At 35.7% G+C, this 20,943-nt stretch overlaps 1 protein-coding gene across 8 annotated transcripts in view; it reads left to right on the forward strand.

Moving 5' to 3' along the window:
* Nucleotides 1-20,943, forward strand: part of RALGAPA1 (Ral GTPase activating protein catalytic subunit alpha 1) — a 236,799-nt gene that overhangs the window by 46,673 nt on the left and 169,183 nt on the right. For all 8 annotated transcript variants that reach the window (XM_059056514.2, XM_067028578.1, XM_067028577.1 and 5 more), the window contains exons 2-4: nt 14,383-14,493; nt 15,049-15,098; nt 18,619-18,676. In XM_059056514.2, coding sequence (XP_058912497.1) covers nt 14,383-14,493; nt 15,049-15,098; nt 18,619-18,676 — 219 coding nt within the window. The remainder of the gene's footprint in view (nt 1-14,382; nt 14,494-15,048; nt 15,099-18,618; nt 18,677-20,943) is intronic.

The following is a 20,943-nucleotide window of genomic DNA, read 5'->3' on the forward strand; positions in this document are numbered from 1 at the left end:
GTGTGACCTGGACTTGTTACCTAACTTCTCCCAGGCTTAATTTCCTCAGAAGGTGGAGATAATATACCTATTTCAAAAATATAATTGTGGAGAATGAATAAGATATCTATGCAAATGTAAACTATTAAGTAAACATAAGTGATTATAACTGTTTGCCTTTGCCTTATCTTTATCTCTGTATGCTTCTGGTATGTTTGATAAAACAGAATTAACGTTGCTCTTAAATCAGACATTGTATCTTTGTTTATCAGATTATCTTTTTCACTGTATCTCATTTCCTCTGTGACTATGTCGAATCTTTGAAGGCAAGAGAATAATTTTTATTTTACTTTATGTTTAAGGGTTTTTTTATGTCACTAATAATTTTTACTTTTATTATATATTGAAATAATATTTTTGATATATTGGTTAAATATAATATATTCAAATTAATCTGTTTCCTCTACCTTTTTCTCTTTTTTTTAAACATCGTTATTGGAGTATAATTGTTTTACAATGGTGTGTTAGTTTCTGCTGTATATGAAGGGAATCATCTGTACGTATACATATGTCCCTGTATCCTCTCCCTCTTGCAGCTCCCTCCCATCCTACCTATCCCAGCCCTTTAGCTGGTCACAAAGCACCGAGCTGATCTCCCTGTACTATGTGGATGCTTCCTACTAGCCATCTGTTTTACATTTGTTAGTATATATATGTCCATGCCAAACTCTCACTTTGTCCCAGCTTACCCTTCCCCCTCCCCGTGTCCTAAAGTCCATTCTCTATGTCTGTGTCTTTATTCTTGTCCTGCCCCTAGGTTCTTAGAACCATTTTTCTTCTTTTTTAGATTCCATATATATGTGTTAGCATACGGTATTTATTTTTCTCTTTCTGACTTACTTCACTCTGTATGACAGACTCTAGGTCCATCCACCTCACTACAAATAACTCAATTTTGTTTCTTTCTATGGCTGAGTAATATTTCATTTTATACATGTGCCACATCTTCTTTACCATTCATCTGTCATGGACACTTAGGTTGCTTCCATGTTCTGAGTATTGTAAATAGTGCTGCAGTGAACATTGCAGTACATTACTGTTTTTGAATTACGGTTTTCTGAAGGTATATGCCCACTAGTGGGATTGCTGGGTCGTCTGGTAGTTCTATTTTTAGTTTTTTAAGGAACCTCCATACTATTATCCATAGTGGCTGTATCAATTTACATTCCCACCAACAGTGCAAGATGCTTCCCTTTTCCCCACACCTTTTCCAGCATTTATTGTTTGTAGACTTTTTGATGATGGCCATTCTGACTGGTGTGAGGTGATACCACATTGTAGTTTTGATTTGCATTTCTCTACTGATCACTGATGTTGAGCATCCTTTATATGTTTGTTGGCAATCTGTATATCTTCTTTGGAGAAATGTCTATTTAGGTCTTCTGCCTAGTTTTGGAGTGGGTCGTTTGTTTTTTTGATATTGAGCTGCATGAGCTGCTTGTATATTTTGGAGATTAATCCTTTGTCAGTTGCTTCATTTGCAAATATTTTCCCCCATTCTGAGGGTTGTTTTTTTGTCTTGTTTATGTTTTCCTTTGCTGTGCGAAAGCTTTTAAATTTCATTAGGTCCCATTTGTTTATTTTTGTTTTCGTTTCCATTTCTCTAAGAGTGGGTCAAAAAGGATCTTGCTGTGATTTATGTCAAATAGTGTTCTTCTGTGTTTTCCTCTAAGACTTTGAAAGTGTCTGGCCTTACATTTAGGTCTTTACTTCATTTTGAGTGTATTTTTGTGTATAGGGGGTGTTCTAATTTCATTCTTTTACATGTAGATGTCCAGTTTTTCCAACACCACCTATTGAAGAGGCTGCCTTTTCTCCATTGTATATTCTCAGCTGCTTTATCAAAGATAAGGTGACCATATGTGCATGGCTTTATCTCTGGGCTTTCTATCCTGTTCCATTGATCTATATTTCTGTTTTTGTGCCAGTAGCATACTGTCTGGCTTACTGTAGCTTTGTAGTATAGTCTGAAGTCCGGGAGCCTGATTCCTCTAGCTCCATTTTTCTTTCTCAAGATTGCTTTGGCTATTCGGGGTGTACTGTGTTTCCATGCAAACTGAAATTTTTTGTTCTAGTTCTTGAAAAATACCACTGGTAGTTTGACAGGGATTGCATTGAATCTGTAGGCTGCTTTGGGTAGTATAGTCATTTTCAAAATGTTAATTCCTCCAATCCAAGAACATGGTATATTTCTCCATCTGTTTGTATCATCTTTAATTTCTTTCATCAGTGTCTTATAGTTTTCTGCATACAGGTCTTTTGTCTCCTTAGGTAGGTTTATTCCTAGGTATTTTATTCTTTTGTTGCAACGGTACATGGGAGTGTTTCCTTAATTTCTCTTTCAGATTTTTCATCATTAGTATATAGGAATGCAAGAGATTCTGTGCATTAATTTTGTATCCTGCTACTTTACCAGATTCATTGATTAGCTCTAGTAGTTTTCTGGTAGCATCTTTGGGATTCTCTATGTATAGTATCATGTCATCTGCAAACAGTGACAGCTTTACTTCTTCTTTTCCGATTTGGATTCCTTTAATTTCTTTTTCTTCTCTGGTTGCTGTGGCTAAAACTTCCAAAACTATGTTGGATAATAGTGGTAAGAGTGGGCAACCTTGTCTTGTTTCTGATCTTAGTGGACATGGTTTCAGTTTTTCACCATTGAGGACGATGTTGGCTGTGGGTTTGTTGTATACGGCCTTTATTATGTTGAGGAATGCTCCCTCTATGCCTACTTTCTGGAGAGTTTTTATCATAAATGGGTGTTGAATTTTGTCGAAAGCTTTCTCTGCATCTATTGAGATGATCATATGTTTTTTCTCCTTCAATTTGTTAATATGGTGTATCACACTGATTGATTGATTTGTGTATATTGAAGAATCCTTGCATTCCTGGGATAAACCCCACTTGATCATGGTGTATGATCCTTTAAATTTGCTGTCAAATTCTGTTTGCTAGTAGTTTGTTGAGGATTTTTGCATCTATGTTCATCAGTGCTCTTGGCCTGTAGTTTTCTTTCTTTGTGACGTCTTTGTCTGGGTTTGGTATCAGGGTGATGGTGGCCTCGTAGAATGAGTTTGGGAGTGTACCTCCCTCTGCTATATTTGGAAGACTTTGAGAAGGATAGGTGCTAGCTCTTCTCTAAATGTTTGATAGAATTCGCCTGTGATGCCATCTGGTCCTGGGCTTTTGTTTGTTGGAAGATTTTTAATCACAGTTTCATTTCAGTGCTTGTGATTGGTCTGTTCATATTTTCCATTTCTTCCTGGTTCAGTCTCGGAAGGTTGTGCATTTCTGAGAGTTTGTCCGTTTCTTCCAGGTTGTCCATTTTATTGGCATTTAGTTGCTTGTAGTAATCTCTCATGATCCTTCGTGTTTCTGCAGTGTCAGTTGTTACTTCTCCTTTTTCGTTTCTAATCCTATTGATTTGAGTCTTCTCTCTTTTTTTCTTGATGAGTCTGGCTAATGGTTTATCAATTTTGTTTATCTTCTCAAGGAACCAGCTTTTAGTTTTATTGAACTTTGCTACCATTTCCTTCACTTCTTTTTCATTTATTTCTGATCTGATCTTTTTTTTTATTTCTTTCCTACTGCTAACTTCAGGGTTTTTTTGGTCTTCTTTCTCTAATTGCTTTAGGTGTAATGTTAGGTTGTTTATTTGAGATGTTTCTTGTTTCTGGAGGTAGGATTGTACTGCTATAATCTTCCCTCTTTGAACTGCTCTTGCTGCATCCCATATAGGTTTTGGGTCGTCGTGTTTTCATTGTCATTTGTTTCTAAGTATGTTTTGATTTCCTCTTTGATTTCTTCAGTGATCTCTTGGTTATTAAGTAGTGTATTGTTTAGCCTCCATGTGTTTGTATTTTTTACAGTTTTTTTCCTGTAATTGATATCTAGTCTCATAGTGTTGTGGTCAGAAAAGATACTTGATACGATTTCAGTTTTCTTAAATTTGCCAAGGCTTGATTTGTGACCCAAGATATGATCTATCCTGGAGAATGTTCCATGAGTACTTGAGAGGAAAGTGTATTCTGTTGTTTTTGGATGGAATGTCTTATAAATATCAATTAAATCCATCTTGTTTATAAGTCCATCTTGTTTAATGTATCATTTAAAGCTTGTGTTTCCTTATTTATTTTCATTTTGGATGATCTGTCCATTGGTGAAAGTGGGGTGTTGAAGTCCCCTACTATGATTGTGTTACTGTCGATTTCCCCTTTTATGGCTGTTAGTATTTGCCTTATGTATTGAGGTGCTCCTATGTTGGGTTCATAAATATGTACAATTGTATCTTCTTCTTGGATTGATCCCTTGATCATTATGTAGTGTCCTTCGTTGTCTCTTTTAATAGTCTGTTTTAAAGTCTGTTTTGTATGATAATGAGAATTGCTACTCCACCTTTCTTTTGATTTCCATTTGCATGGAATATCTTTTTTCCATCCCCTCACTTTCAGTCTGTATGTGTCCCTAGGTCTGAAATGGGTCTCTTGTAGGCAGCATATATATGGCTCTTGTTTTTGTATCCATTCAGCCAGTGTATGTCTTTTGGTTGGAGCAATAAATTCATTTACATTTAAGGTAATTATTGATATATATGTTCCTATTACCATTTTCTTAATGTTTTTGGTTTGTTATTGTAGATCTTTTCCTCCTCTCGTGTTTCCTGCCTAGAGAAGTTCCTTTGGCATTTGTGTAAAGGTGGTTTGGTGGTGCTGAATTCCCTTAGCTTTTGCTTGTCTGTAAAAGTTTTAATTTCTCCATCAAATTTGAATGAGATCCTTGCTGAGTAGAGTAATCTTGGTTGTAGATTTTTCCCCTTCATCACTTTAAATATGTCCTCCCACTCCCTTCTGGCTTGCAGAGTTTCTGTTGAAAGATCAGCTGTTAACCTTATGGGGATTCCCTTGTATGTTATTTGTTGTTTTTCCCTTGCTGCTTTTAATATTTTTTCTTTGTATTTAATCTTTGATAGTTTGATTAATATGTGTCTTAGTGTGTTTCTCCTTGGATTTATCCTGTGTGGGACTCTGTGCTGCCTGTACTTGATTAACAATTTCCTTTCCCATATTAGGGAAGTTTTCAACTATAATCTCATCAAATATTTTCTCAGTTCCTTTCTTTTTCTCTTCTTCTGGGACCCCTGTAATTCGAATGTTGCTGTGTTTAATGTTGTCCCAGAGGTCTCTGAGACTGTCCTCAGTTCTTTTCATTCTTTTTTCTTTATTCTGCTCTGCAGTAGCTATTTCCGCTATTTTATCTTCCAGGTCAGTTATCCATTCTTCTACCTCAGATATTCATTCTGCTATTGATTCCTTCTAGAGAATTTTTTTGTGTGTGTGTGGTATGCGGGCCTCTCACTATTGTGGCCTCTCTTGTTGCGGAGCACAGGCTCCGGACGCGCAGGCTCAGTGGCCATGGCTCATGGGCCTAGCTGTTTCGCAGCATGTGGGATCTTCCCAGACCAGGGCATGAACCCGTGTCCCCTGCATCAGCAAGCGGACTCTCAACCACTGCGCCACCAGGGAAGCTGCCTTCTAGAGAATTTTTATTTTCATTTATTGTGTTGTTCACCATTGTTTGTTTGCTCTTTAGTTCTTCTAGTTCCTTGTTAAACATTTCTTGTATTTTCTCCATTGTATTTCCAAGACTTTGGATCATGTTTACTATCATTATTCTGAATTCTTTTTTCAGGTAGACTGCCTATTTCCTCTTCATTTGTTTGGTCTGGTGGGTTTTTACCTTGCTCGTTCATCTGCTGTGTGTTTCTCTGTCTTCTCGTTTTGCTTAACTTACTGTGTTTGGGGTCTCCTTTTTGCAGCCTGCAGCCTCGTAGTTGCTGTTGTTTTTGGTGTCTGCCCCCAGTGGCCAAGGTTGCTTTAGTGAGTTGTGTATAGGCTTCCTGGTGGAGGGGACTAGTGCCTGTGTTCTGGTGGATGAGGCTGGATGTTTTCTTTCTGGTGGGCATGTCCACGTCTGGTGGTGTGTTTTGTGGTGTCTGTGGCCTTATTATTTTAGGCAGAGTCTATGCTAATGGGTGGGGTTCTGTTCCTGTCTTGCTAGTTGTTTGGCATAGGGTGTCCTGCACTGTACTTGGTGGTCGTTGGGTGGAGTTACGTCTTGGAGTTGAGATGGAGATCTCTGGGAGATTTTTGCCGTTTGATATTATGTGGAGGTGGGAGGTCTCTTGTGGACCAATGTCCTGAAGTTGGCTCTCCCACCTCAGATGCACAGCCCTGACTCTTGGCTGGAACACCAAGAGTCTTTCATCCATGCGGCTCGGAATAAGAAGGAGAAAAAAAAAAGAGAAAGAAATAAAGAAGAAGATAAAATAAAATAAAAGTTATTAAAATAAAAAATAATTATTAAAGAGAAATTTTTTGTAAGAAAAATTTTAAAAAAACAACAGAGGGCTTCCATGGTGGCGCAGTGGTTGAGAGTCCGCCTGCCAATGCAGGGGACACGGGTTTGTGCCCCGGTCTGGGAGGATCCCACATGCTGCAGAGTGGCTGGGACCGTGAGCCATGGCCACTGATCCTGCACGTCTGGAGCCTGTGCTCTGCAACGTGAGAGGCCACAACAGTGAGAGGCCTGCATAGCACAAAAAAAAAGAAAGAAAGAAGAAAGTGACCAAACCAGGAAACAAATCCACCAATGAAAACAAGCACTGAAAATATACAAAAAAAAACCAAAAAACAACAATGGACAGACAGAACCCTAGGACAAATAGTAAAAGCAAAGCTATATAGACAAAATGACACACAGAAGGATACACATATACACTCACAAAAAGAGAAAAACAGGAAAAAAAATATATTTCATTGCTCCCAAAGTCCACCTCCTCAATTTGGGATGAATCGTTGTCTTTTCAGGTATTCCACAGATGCAGGGTACATCAAGTTGCCTGTCGAGAATTAATCCGCTGCTCCTGAGGTTGCTGGGAGAGAGTTCCCTTTCTCTTCTTTGTTTGCACAGCTCCAGGGGTTCAGCTTTGGATTTGGCCCTGCCTCTGCATGTAGTTTGCCTGAGGGTGTCTGTTCTTCGCTCAAACAGGACAGGGTTAAAGGAGCAGCTGATTCGGGGGCTCTGGCTCACTTAGGCCAGGGGGAGGGAGGGGTATGGAGTGTGGGGCGAGCCTGCGGCTGCAGAGCCCAGCATGACATTGCAGCAGTGTGAGGTGTGACGTGTGTTCTCCCGGGGAAGCTGTCCCTGGATTATGGGACCCTGACAGTGGCGGGCTGCACAGGCTCCCAGGAGGGGAGGTGTGGATAGTGACCTGTGCTTGCACAGAGTTTTCTTGGTGGCTGCAGCAGCAGCCTTAGCGTCTCATACCCGTCTCTGGGGTCTGAGCTTACAGCCGCAGCTCGCGCCCATTCCTAGAGCTCCTTTAAGCGGTGCTCTTATTCCCCTCTCCTCGCACACCAGGAAACAGAGGGAAGAAAAAGTGTCTTGCCTCTTCGGCAGCTCCAGACCTTTCCCCGGACTCTGTCCCAGCTAGCTGTGGCGCACTAGCCCCTTTCAGGCTGTGTTCACGCTGCCAACCCCAATCCTCTCCCTGGGATCCAACTTCCAAAGCCTGAGTCTCAACTCCCAGCCCCTGCCTGCCCCGGCGGGTCAGCAGACAAGCCTCTCGGGCTGGTGAGTGCTGGTCGGCACGCATTGTCTGTGCAGGAATCTCTCCACTTTGCCCTCTGCACCCCTGTTGCTGCTCTCTCCTGCGTGGCTCCGAAGCTTCCCTACTCCACCACTGCAGTCTCCGCTTGTGAAGGGCCTTGCTAGTGTGTGGAAACCCTTCCTCCTTCACAGCTCCCTTCCAGAGGTGCAAGTCATGTCCCTATTCTTTTGTCTCTGTTTTTTCTTTTTTCCTTTGCCCTACCCAGGTACGTGGGGGAGTTTCTTGCCTTTTGGGAAGTCTGAGGTCTTCTGTGAGTGTTCAATAGGTGTTCTGTAGGAGCTGTTCCACATGTAGGTGTATTTCTGATGTATTTGTGGGGAGGAAAGTGATCTCTGCGTCTTACTCTTCCGCCATCTTGAAGCTTCTCCTCTGGCAGGTGGATTCTTAACCACTGTGCCACCAGGGAAGTCCCTAGTAGTTCATTTTGGTCAGAGAGCATGTAAGTTATTCTTGTCTTTTTCTATTTAGTTTGTGGCCTTACTAGTTCAGTTTTTAAACTTTGTTTGTTTTTTAATATTTATTTATTTATTTATTTATTTACTTTTTTCTTTGGCTGCGCCAGGTCTTAGTTGCAGCATTCAGGATCTTTGTTTCCACCTGCGGGATCTTCCTTGCTGCATGTGGGCTCTTTTTAGTTGTGGCATGTGGGCTTTTTTAGTTGCGCCATGTGGGCTATTAGTTGTGGCACGCAGGATCTAGTTCCCTGACCAGGGATTGAACCCAGGCTCCCTGCTTTGGGAGTGCAGAGTGTTAACCCACTGGACCACCAGGGAAGTCCCCACTAGTTCAGTTTTTATAAATACCTTACTTTTACATGAGAATATTTATAGTCTCTTGAATTTAGAGTTTTACAGGTAAAGTGCTCATTTTGTTATTCAAATCTTGTGTCTACTTACTACTTACTTCTATTAAATATGAGACAGATGTGTTAAAAGCTACCACACTATAAATGGGCTTGCTTTTCCTTAGAAATCTGTCAGCTTTTGCTTTTTATAACTCTTCATGCAAAATTGAAATTAAAGCTTTCTGGTAAATAGAGCCTTTTGTCAAAATACATTGACCTGTTTAATTGTATTAATTCTTGCCTTAATGTTTACTTTTTGTCTCTTGTTGAGCGATCACTGTTGGTATGTTTGGTTAGTATTTGGGTTAAAAATACTTTTCTTAGTAAATACTTTGTAGCTTGACTTTTGTGTGTGTTTTTAAATCCAGTGTGATTACAGCTCTCTCTTAACTGTGGCATTTAATCCATTAACTTTTTTTGTAACTACTTGTATATTTATTTTGATTTCTGTCATCTCATTCACTTTTTTGGGGTGCTTTTCTTTACTCATGTCTGTTACATTGATAAGCTTTTCTATATTCCTTTTCCCTTCTAATGATTAGAAGTTATGCATTGTTGTTATTCTCTTATTTGTAATTTCGAAAACTTCAATAGCATACTAATATTGAAGTCTAGAATTCATCACTGTTTCTACTGTCCTCTTAAATAAGATCTTAAAATACTCTCTCCAGCATTTGTTTCATCTTTCACATTATTGCCCATTATTTTACCTCCTCCTTGTTAGTAACCTTTTGCATTAGTACTTTTGTTAACAGTCAGTGCTCATTGAGATTTACCCACACATTTTCCAGTTTCTTAGCTCATCTTTGCTTCTTGCTTCTCACTCTTCCATGTGAGTTTATTTCTATTCGTTCAGAAATCTATCTTTTGTAATTCTTTGAGTGAGGGTTTTTAACTGTTAAACTCTAAGTATGTTAGAAAATGCCTTTTCTTTATTTTCATGTTCATCTTATTGAACAGTAGTTTAGCTGAATTAGAATTTTAGGATGACTCTTATTTTCCCTTAGTTCTTTCAGTATAAAATTGCATTGTCTTCTTGCCTCTCTTGCGCTGATGAGAAGTCTGTTGTTAGTTTTGATATTTCTGTGTAGGTAACTTTTCTTGGTTGTAATATTTCCATTTTGTTTTTGGAGTTAGGATATGACTGTGGATTTATGTTCATCTTGCTTGGGAATCACTATGCTTTTTCAGTCTGAAGATTTATTTACATATTTCACCAATTTTAGATACTACTCAGACCTTATTTCTCTGAATATTGCTTACATTTTATCTTTGTTCTTGGAACTTCTCAGGCAGTCTGTTTCCATCTTATTATTTTTCTGTGCTACATTCTGAGTAATAGCATCAGTCTGTCTTCCAACTTACTATTTCTCTGTTTCTTCCTTTTGTCCTCTCTTCTCTTCCTCCCTTTTCTCAATTTCTTCTCCCTTCTCATATACCCTCCTCTTTTCTTAGAACTTGATAATGTTTTGTATAATTTTCCAGCCTATTTCTGTGGTTTTACCCCCCTTCTTCTCTCTTGCACCTTCTTTCTGTTTTCCTCCTACTTTTCTCTTCTGCTTCCCCCCTTATTTGTGCTTGACTCCATATTGCTTATATTTTAATACTACATTTTTGTGTTTCTTTTCCCTTACCCATTCTCCCTTCTCCTCATCCTTACTTCCTCCCCAGCTCCTTTCCTCCATATTTCCCCTTCAACCCCTTCCTGCCTTTCTCTATACCACATTCTCACCATCCTCCTCTCCCTCATGGCACCTCTTCCTCCGTCCCACTTCCTCCTTTCCTACTTACTCTCTTTTCTTCACTTCTACTCTTTCTCCTCTTCCTTTTTATTTTTTGAGCTTGTATTATTTATTTTTATCCAGCATTTCTGTGTCTCTGCAGTTAGAGGGTTTTTTGTGTTATTCACTGTATTGTTGGATCAGTCCTCATTATTATTGATTATTTTAAGGCAATAATTTGCATTGTTCACTACTTTATTATTAGGAGCAGATTACTTGTGATACACTTCACAGATTAGTGTATTATAATGCCATCATTTGAGGAAAAGTTCTAAATGGTGGCTTTTTTATATATATATAGATGAGGAAGAAGAATGATGGTATTGCAAAATTTGTTGAATTTTTGGTCATCTAGCATGGGTTATGTGATAACTTTTCTAGGGAGGTATTTAGTACAGGTATCTGAAATTTAAGGTCAGGTAAACTGGCCTTCTGAATTTTGTAATTTTTAATTATAGATTTGTTACTGAGCTTAGATGTCTTCAAAAGGTGTAGTAGGAAGTAAATATATTAATTAGGTTCTTGAAGCTTATTCATAAAAAGATCCTAGAGACATCTGAAATTTTATTTGTGAAAACTAAATGAAGTCTAGAACTATTTTGCTACTTAAATTAGTATTCCCAAAGGTCTTCAAAGCATTCCTAAGCCTGAATAAGTTTTTTTTAAATCTCAGAAACTTCAATCTTAATTTGTGGTTGAAATGTTTATTTGATTTCTTTAAGGAAATACTAATTCACAAACATTACAAATCGAACAGAAGTATTTCTAAAAATGGGGGAAGTTTTTGAATGCTTAAACTTTTTTTAAGTGCCAACCATCAGTTTAGCACTATGCAAAGCACTTCCTCAGATTAAAATTTAAAAAAAATTAGAAACATAAAAGAAGCTAAGGCATGCTTTCTGCTCCCAAAGAGCATCCAGTATCTGTAAGAGAATGATACAGTGGCACTCCATTTTGGAGGGGTGGGTCCACATCTTCAGATTCAACCTACTTTGGATCAAAAATATTCAGGAAAAAAAATTCTGGAGAATTCCAGAAAGCAGAACTTGAATTTGCCGCACCCAGGCAACTATTTACATAGCATTTACATTGTGTCTGGTATTATAAGTAATCTAGAGGTGACGTAAAGTGTGTGGGAGGATGTGCATAGGTTATATGCAAATACTATGTCATTTTATATAAGGGATCCTCAGATTTTAGCATCTGATGGGTTCCTGGAACCACCACCTGCTGATACTGAGGGACAGTTGTACTAACTAATGTGACATAATTAGGAGCCACACTGCCTAAAAGTACTGGAGGCATTCACAAAAAGAGAACATAAAGTGTTTTGGGGCATTGTTTGGGGAAAGGTATTGGGTGGAAGTTTTTCCATAATCTCTTTCTTTGTGGATTTCCTTCCTTTTATATTTTCCTTTCTTCTGTGTTACTGTTTTATAGAGAGACTTCTTTTTAACTAAGTGAAACCTTCTTATTCTCTTATATCCACCTTTTTTGTGTTTCTTCCCGTTTTCCCCCACTATGTAAATTTTGTGAATTGGTGAACAAAAATATTTTATAGGAGTTTTTATTTGCTAACTAGTTCATTACAAATAGATACAGAGTAAAAAACAAATTGACCTAATTTTGATTCAGTATTTTTTATTAGCAAGTATGTAGTTTCCAGGCTTTGTGTAACATGCTGCATGGGAAGGAAATTGAGAGAGACTATCTTGGCTCCTAAATTTATGTTGCAAAATCTTGAGTTGATTCATATTTGCTTTTGTTTTGTTTTGATTTTTTTGCTTTGCTTTGTTATTGTTCTCATTTTCTTCTTTCCCCTGGGACATTAGTTTTGTTTGAAACATTAATTTCAGGAAATTTAGCAGTAATTATAGCAGTCTATTTCATTTTCATTTCATAGTTCTTTGTTACTTCAAACTACTCAAGGGAAAAACAGAATACTTCTGTTTATCTCAGTGTATGTGTTTTATTTTGGTAGTCTCCAAAATATGTTTAACTAGTATTCAATAACAATTATTCTTATTTTCTTACAGGCAGATAACAGATAAACTACTAGTGTTCTTTTCTTATTTTTCTTATAGATGTATCAGTATTACACTGGAAACTGAATAACATAGAGGTTAAGAGCATGGACGCTAAATCCAGGCTGTGTGGAGTTTAAATCCATGACTCTCTTTCTTACTAACTGAATTACTTAAACTCTCTATACCTGTTTTCTCATCTTTAGAGTTAGGGATAATAGTAGTACTTATTTCATAGTGTTGTTCTGATGACTTTAGGAATTAGTTTCTATAAAGGACTTAGAAAAGTGTCTGGCGTATAGAAAACATTGTGTTAGCCATTATTATTATTTTTTTTCCCTAGTTCTGTGAAAATGTACACAGATAGTGTTACAGGTAGGAATGGAATCTGGGTGTTCTAATTCCAGTCAAGATGAAGCAGTGCTATTTTGCCTGTCAGTAGGTTATGCAGTCTTTTCCAAGATAAAAATTTCCAAGCTACAAAATGAATACAATAACATTAAAATAATTTGATTAATAATAAAACACATTTGAGTACATATGTGCTCAGCACTGTGCTTAGGTTTTGGAAATACTAAGGTAGACACACTTTCTATCCTAAAGAAACTATAGACTAGTCCTGGAAAAAAGACAAGGAAACACTTGAGACATAATTATTTCCATGAGAGAGAAATGTAGAGAACACAAGGGAATAGAGAGGGCATCCATTCCTTCCTTGGGGGGGGGGGGGCAAAACAAAAGGGCAACAGTCTTGGAAAATTCAGTAGATGAGATGTCATTAAAGATTTATGAATATTCATAGGGTAAGATAATACACCAGAGTTTACAGTGCTGTCTGTTGTTACTATTTAACTTTATTCTGAAATCTTCCATTCAGCCTTAGAACATTCCAAGAAATTAATTGATGTTTACCTTTAACTTGAGTTTATCAGCAGTTAGTAGTTTATTCTTCATTTTATTCCCAGGTTCAAAACAATCTTTGTTTTTCCAGTTGCCTTTTTCAAATTTGTTTATTATAAAAGAGACGTGCTTTTTGTAAAGGAATTTGAATGGTAGGAAGTATATAAAGTAAAAGTTCTTAATTACTCCCCTTTTCCCCAACTTTCTCACCCCCCCGAAAATAAACCAAACAATAAAATGCATAAGTACATATACACCTACGATGTAGATATCTTGCTTTAAATAATAAATCCCATTTCCTTAGTTTGCACTTATGATATTTTTCGACATGTCAAGGATACTTTTTCTATTTTATTTTTATCAAAATGCTCAAAGCTAGCCAAATTGAATTATTTTTCTGCATCCTATCCTGCTTTCCTCACTTCATGTCTTTGTTTATGCAGAGAATGTCTTTCTCATTCAAACCCACCACTTTATGTCCAAAGTGCTTCCTGTCCATAGAGGTCTTTTCAGATAATAAGTTCTCTGTCAGGCGTTTCTTCTTTCCCCACCTTCACGCCTCATTGAATTTTGAAAGTAATTTTGTGTTAGGACCCAACACTTTCTGCTCTGCATACAGTTAAATGTTCAGTTTCTCTGCCTTGGATTATACTGACAGTTCTTATAGAACAAGAATTACCTGAGTTTTGTAATACTTAAGTGCCTGTTTGCAAAGCCTGTTGTTAGATATTTAAAGTAAATGTATTTTAGACATGTATTATTACTCTTAGAAATACTGATTTTTAACTGTCTTGGGGGAAAGTTAGGAGAGCATAGCTGTGAATTGAAAATAGAATTTGACTTCTTTTTTAATGATTTTGGATAAAACTTTCTGAGGCATTGTTTTCTTTTAGTAAACAAAGATTATGTAACCTGATTTGACCAGTTTTTTAAATTAAAGCTAAAATCTTTAAAAGCTGAAGTTGTGAGAACTAGGATATAAATGTATAAACACATCTCTTAAATATTTTAATAGAATTTTAAGAGCAGTTCTTTGGCATTTTTGAAGGAAACATGCCACAATAAATATTTGCTGAATGTGATATAAATAGTAATCACTAAAAACTGTTTTCATTTATTTTTCAGAGAATGCAGAGTCCATCGATCTTAAACAGTTTTTTGACCAACATTTTTCACATATATATTATGTGTTTTTTGAGAATTTTGTTACTATTGAAGCTAGTCTTAAACAGAAAGGTAAGATGTTAAAATCAGTCTTGGCTTATGTTGATGTTTCAAATAATTGTCATAAACATTCACTTAAAAATATACTCTTGGACATTGGAATTTTAGTATTATTTCACTTCTTTTTGTTAGACAGTTTGTAGAACACCCCTCTCACACTATGGGTTAGTAGTAATATCCGTATTAATTTGAGAAGACTTAGATTTCCTTTTTCTCTGGTCAGGTTTACGTGTTTTCTCACCTTTGCTCTGCCCTAGGGGCATATGTCAGGTTTGAGCAGTCATTTTCATAAATTCATTTTTAGAGTTCATTCAGAGTTCTCCACAATATATTATGATTTGTTTTTAGACATAAATACATAGAATCTAAATTTAACTGTCTAAAAAGAGTAGAGAGAGATTGTATGATATTGTCTATACATTGAACAGAATACACTTTAAACATTTTATTAAAGAATCACTGAGAAAAAAACCTCAGTGCTTGAAATATTTTAAGCTTTTTAAGTGGTTGTTGACATTGAGAATAAAATGATAATGTTTAAAATATTTTTCTATAAAAATGTTTTAGGTCACAAGTCTCAAAGGGAGGAATTGGATGCTATACTTTTTATTTTTGAGGTAAGTACCTGCCAATGTAACTTTTTTTCCAAAATTAATTTTGGAACATATAAAGGAATATATTGAATATTAACAAACACTGTGAATCTACCATGCTTTTCAAAAACTGAATTGCACTTTTTAACCTAAAGATATACCTGACCTAATTCTTAATTATTTTCTGAGGTACACATATTATTTTTAGGTACAGATAAAATTATGTTTTTATGCATTTGATACCACAGTTGGTACAATATTCACTGTGTTTGCAAACATGAAAATTTTAATTTGTGGGAGATTTACACAAATGGAGAATTAAAAAAAAACATTCTTACTTGAGAGGGTAAATTCATGGAACTGTTACATACCTAAGGAGTTTATAGTTTCTGCTTTAACTGCTTTTCATTGAAAACTTATATAAAATAGTTTTAAATATTTTATAAATTGTTGTTCTACTATGGTTGCTTTGGATTGGGGTGGGACAGATTTTCATTGCTTAATAAACAGAAGGAAACAACAACATTTGATACTCTGCTAAAATTTGTTTCATATTTGGCACAATGATAAAAATGAGGGACACACATGCTTTTCAAATAACCCCATGCTCTTCTTCATTCTGTCTTTCAAATCAAATAGTGATAGGAGTATTCTGATCTTTATTGAGAATTTTAGAGAACTGGAGAAAGTCAGGATTAGACCTTGTGTCTTGAAAAGCATAGTAAAGAATTTAGAAATCAGTTTCTAAAGATTGAACGATTGTATCTACTGCTAATTAAAGATAATTCACTATTTTGTATGTTGACTATTTTAGTATAGTTTAGAAGAATTGAAGAATTTGATCTCTCTCTTAGTTGCTGAGTTAGTCACAGCTGAAAAAAGAAAGTGTTTTTTTTTAAGAGTTCCAGACAGAAGTAACTGGTGTTGGTACCTGTTCTGCAGTTAATTTTCATTAGTCATTAACTCTGAGGAATTTGCTTATATTTACCTCCCCAGGTGTTTGCATTAACTGTTTACAAGGTAAATATTAAAACATGAATATTTTGAGAAAGAGTAAAAGTATGTATAGAGAAAGCAAGATGATAATTCCTGGAAAGTTTTCCTTCAGACAGTCATGCTTGCCCTATATTCAGTAAACTGAGATGATTGACTAGTTAACAGAAGCTCTTTCAGAATATTCCTTCTGTTAAAAAATAATACTTATTTTCCTGTATGTAATATATACTGATCATTTGTTACTCTTTGAACAGAAATGTTTGTAATCAGTCACTAAATTTCATTAGGAAAAGAGATGTTAGATATAGGGTTTTCATCTTTTGGAAAAAATATTTAACCTTTGTGCTGATGTTTTTCTACTTATAATGGGGACAGTAATATCTGACCTCCACCTTTAGAGACTAAGGATGATTTAAAAGAAAATTATAAATAAAATGATTTCCTCTTTCTGGAATAAAAAGCATCATTATGTAATATCAGTATGACATAGGATTTATATTCTGCTTTCTTCTGTGTAGTTAATAGTATACATGATTTCTTTCATTTTTATATGACTGAATAAAAAAGATGAATATATTTAAATTTACATTTTATATGGGATTACATCTAAACTATAATTTAATAGTGATAATTTAGGAGTACTTTCAAGTGGTTCACAAACTTGTCTTTTTAATTTTCTATAATTTTATCTCTTTCCACACCACCATAAATATAATTACACAGTGGTTGGCTAAGTATGAGAGAAATAGGAGGGCAGAGGTGAAGAAGTTTATGTATCTCATGTGGGAATAGCATCTTTCTGTGAAGAACTTTATAATTTCTTCATCATCCTCTTATATGAGAGGGACTAAAGAAGATTATATCAAAAGGAAGATAGAGAAGTGTAAAAACATGCATACTGTTCTTTGAACAGAATAGTATAAAAGTACAAGTTTTGGAAATAGGCATATGGAAGTTGGAATCTCTGTTTTTCCTCTTTCTAACCTAAGCACATACTTAACCCATTTCTTTATTTGTCAAATGAGATCAGTGAACGCTCCTTTTAGGATGGTTGTGAGGATTGATGAGATATCATTACATAAAGTGTCTAGTGTTTGGTCCTTATGAACGTTCAATTAATGGTGATTCTAAATAATTATAAGAGAGCTGTAATAATAACAAATGCACACAAATGTCATTCAGCAAGCAGATGAGTGTTGAGAACGTAGTTCGGCAGCATAATAAGGCAGCTGTTGAACTAGAATAATCCACACAGGTGCAATATATAAAGGAAGATAAAGACAAAATTTTGAAAGTATTATATGTAAAAAGTGTTTATTCCCAACTTGTGAAAGTTTGTATATGTTAGCTTAACTATAGGGCTCCTGAATCTTAAAATTTTGTTCTCATACCCATAGCCATCATAACATAGAAGTATCTTTGGGTTCACGTGAATTAATTTAGTACAAGTATGATAGGATTTTTGTGGAAGCAAAATATTTTCCCTGTAAGATTTATCAAAGTAAGAGAAAGAAATGCTTGGAGACCTGGCTTCCCTGGTGGTGCAGTGGTTAAGAATCCGCCTGCCAATGCAGGGGACATGGGTTCGAGCCCTGGTCTGGGAAGATCCCACATGCCGTGGGGCAACTAAGCCCGTGTGCCACAACTACTGAGCCTGCACTCTAGAGCCCGCGAGCCACAACTACTGAAGCCTGTGCACCTAGAGCCTGTGCTCCGCAACAAGAGAAGCCACCACAATGAGAAGCCCGTGCACCGCAACAAAGAGTAGACCCCACTTGCCACAACTAGAGAAAGCCTGCGTGCAGCAACGAAGACCCAGTGCAGTCAGAAATAAATAAATAAATTTATTTTAAAAAAAAAAACTGCTTGGAGAGAAAATGTCACAAATATTAATATCTAAAAGAATTTAAAACATATCAGTAGTACCCACAATGCAGAAATTCTAAGAATATTAAATGAACATTTAAAAATATACTACCAAATGTAAAATAGATAGCTAGTGGGAAGCAGCTGCATAGCATAGGGAGATCAGCTCGGTGCTTTGTGACCACCTAGAGGGGTGGGATAGGGAGGGTGGGAAGGAGATGCAAGAGGGAGGAGATATGGGGATATATGTATATGTATAGCTGATTCACTTTGTTATGAAGCAGAAACTAACACACCATTGTAAAGCAATTATGCTCCAATAAAGATGTTAAAAATATATGTATGTATATTAAAGTTAGTATTTATCCACTAAAGAGAAGTATACTTACTTTTCACATCATAGTAAAAGATAAATTTCATTAATTTCCCGTTCCAAGTCTTTGTTAGTATAGCTTCTTGTTTTCTGGAGTTTTCAAATACTAATCAGTATGCCAGTGCTGAAGTAGTGCCAGTACCATCAGATTAGCTCAAAGACTATTTTGTATTTGTAATACTGTCTTTTATGTAAGAAACTCTTAAAGGCTTTGTGTAAGCTCCTTGTTTAATTTTTCACATTGCTCAAGATGAGGACGTGTTACTTGCTTTTCATACTTTTCTTTGTTTTATTCATATTGATTTTTAGAAAATTTTACAACTTCTTCCAGAAAGAATTCATCAGCGATGGCAGTTTCATAGTATTGGTAAGTAATTTAAATATGTGTTTCATGTTTAAAATAAATGATAATATATGAAAATACTCTTTAATGGGATGGTTATTATTTGAAATGAGTTCATAGTTTATGCTTTAGTAAAAACAAAATAAAGAACACAGAGCTAGGCTTACTGGGAATATAAGATAAAAACATACATGAAGGATTTCCAGTAAAAGTGGCATATTAAATTTCTTTAATCCACCTGTTCATTTACTCTGAATATGTTAGCAATGATGATGAAACTATAAAGCCAAAAAAATAAAAGCAGACTCAGCATCAGAATAAACATTCTGTAATCAAAAATGGAAGAGAAGGTAACAAAGTGCCACGTAGAGCGAAAGCCATGGGTTCCAGGTTTGAAAGCAAGCAATGTATTAATAAAAAAGGAGGGAACTGGAGTTAAGCTTACTGCATGAAGAGATGAAGTAGAGCTTCCCAGATCATGAAATGAAGCTGAAAGGAAAAAGGAGAAAGAAAAAATAAGCAACCCTGCTGTGTATTACTGTGAAAGACCAAGTAGGCAGGAGGTCATAGACTTTCTCTTACCAGAAGCGAAGCCAAGATGCTTGCTGGCTTGGAGTCTCTTTCTTTAACAATCATAGCATCACCACAGGACTCTTGAGCTCTCATTGCAAGACACTTTTTCCCCCTTGGTTGAAAAAGGAATCTGCAGGTAGGCAATTTCTGGCTTTGGTTCAGTGTCTTAATGATGACAGGGCTGATTGGTAGTGATTTTCGTGACCCTTTCTCTTGTGGTGAATATACAGATGGCCACCACATCTACATTGTGGAAGTAGAATGTTATAGGCCTTGTATTCATTTGTAAAAATTGTATTTTTTTCTCTTAAAAAAAGAGTCATATATTTATTTAGAACCTACAATTCTTAGTTATAGCAAATGAAATTTCTGAGGCTTTGAAACTGTAAGTCATCCCAATTAGCAGTTCTGGAAACAAAAGGAACGCTGGACATACAGGATGGATATTGATGCAGGGACTAAAAAACCACAAAATTCTAAATAATAAAGCCTTTTAGAATAAACCTTTTAGATAAAGCTCAAGACTAAAAATGATATACCCTTAATATATAAAGAACTCTGGCAACTCAATAATAAGACAAGTCAGTTTTTTAAATAGGGAAAATATTTGCATAGTTATCACACCAAAGAGAAGGTATGTGAATTGCTGATAATCACATGATAAAGGTGCTCAACAGAATAGTGAAATCCTATTTTTTATTTCATGATCATTAAAATGTCCTTGAAGTTTATCTGGGAAGAAACTTTTTTGAAACAGCTGAACTTCTAAAGTTTATTCTATCTCCTGAGGAATGTAGTCTTCGATTTCTAACGAAATCCTTTGGGCTATTTGGTTTTCATGATTAATAATATTCTAGTAAATGTCCAACTTGAGACAATACGTAAATGGTCACTTTTCTTTGTCACCCAGAGAATCCTAAAACTCTGTTTCCTTTCTTTTTTGTCTTGTATATATAGAAAAATAAATCAGTGACTCTAGCTGATTTTTTTAAAGTAGCTTTTTTGAGGTATAATTTGCTTAGATAAAAATCACTCATTTAAATAAATAATTTATTAATTTTTAGTAAATATTTAGAGTCACCACAGTCTAGTTTTAGAACATTGCCATTACCCTGAAATAGTTCTTTGAGCCCATTTATAGTCAGTTGCCTTTGCCACCACCAATCTGCTTTCTGTCTTCAATAAATTTGTCTTTTTTGGACATTTCATGTCCAAATGAAATCATACAATTTGTAGTAGTTTACATCTGGCCTCCTTCCCTTAGCATATATATTTTTTCCATATTATAGCATATATAAGCATTCCTTTTTTTGTATAATATTCTGTTGTATGGATATACCATATTTTGTTTATTTACTCACCAATTAATGGACATTTGTATTGTTTCTAGTTTATTATAACTTGTTTATTTTATTTGTTTTATTGTAGATTCCTTTGATTTTCTACATACAGGATCATGTCAACTGCAAATATAGTTTTACTTTTAAATTTTTAATCTGGTGCCTTTAATTTCTTATTTCTTTTTTGTTTATTGTTCCCCTAGTACACTAGTGAGTGAAAGTGGTAAAAGTAGACATCCTTATATTATTCCTGATGTAAAGGAGAAAGCATTCAGTCTTTCACCATTATGTATGATGTTAGCTATTTTTTTTTTAATTTTATTTTCACTTACTTTATATTTGAGGAAACTGAGGCTCAGGGAAGTTAAGTGATTCCTC

The sequence above is a fragment of the Kogia breviceps genome, chromosome 3 (genome assembly GCF_026419965.1).
Source record: "Kogia breviceps isolate mKogBre1 chromosome 3, mKogBre1 haplotype 1, whole genome shotgun sequence".
Classification (NCBI taxonomy): Eukaryota; Metazoa; Chordata; class Mammalia; order Artiodactyla; family Physeteridae; genus Kogia; species Kogia breviceps.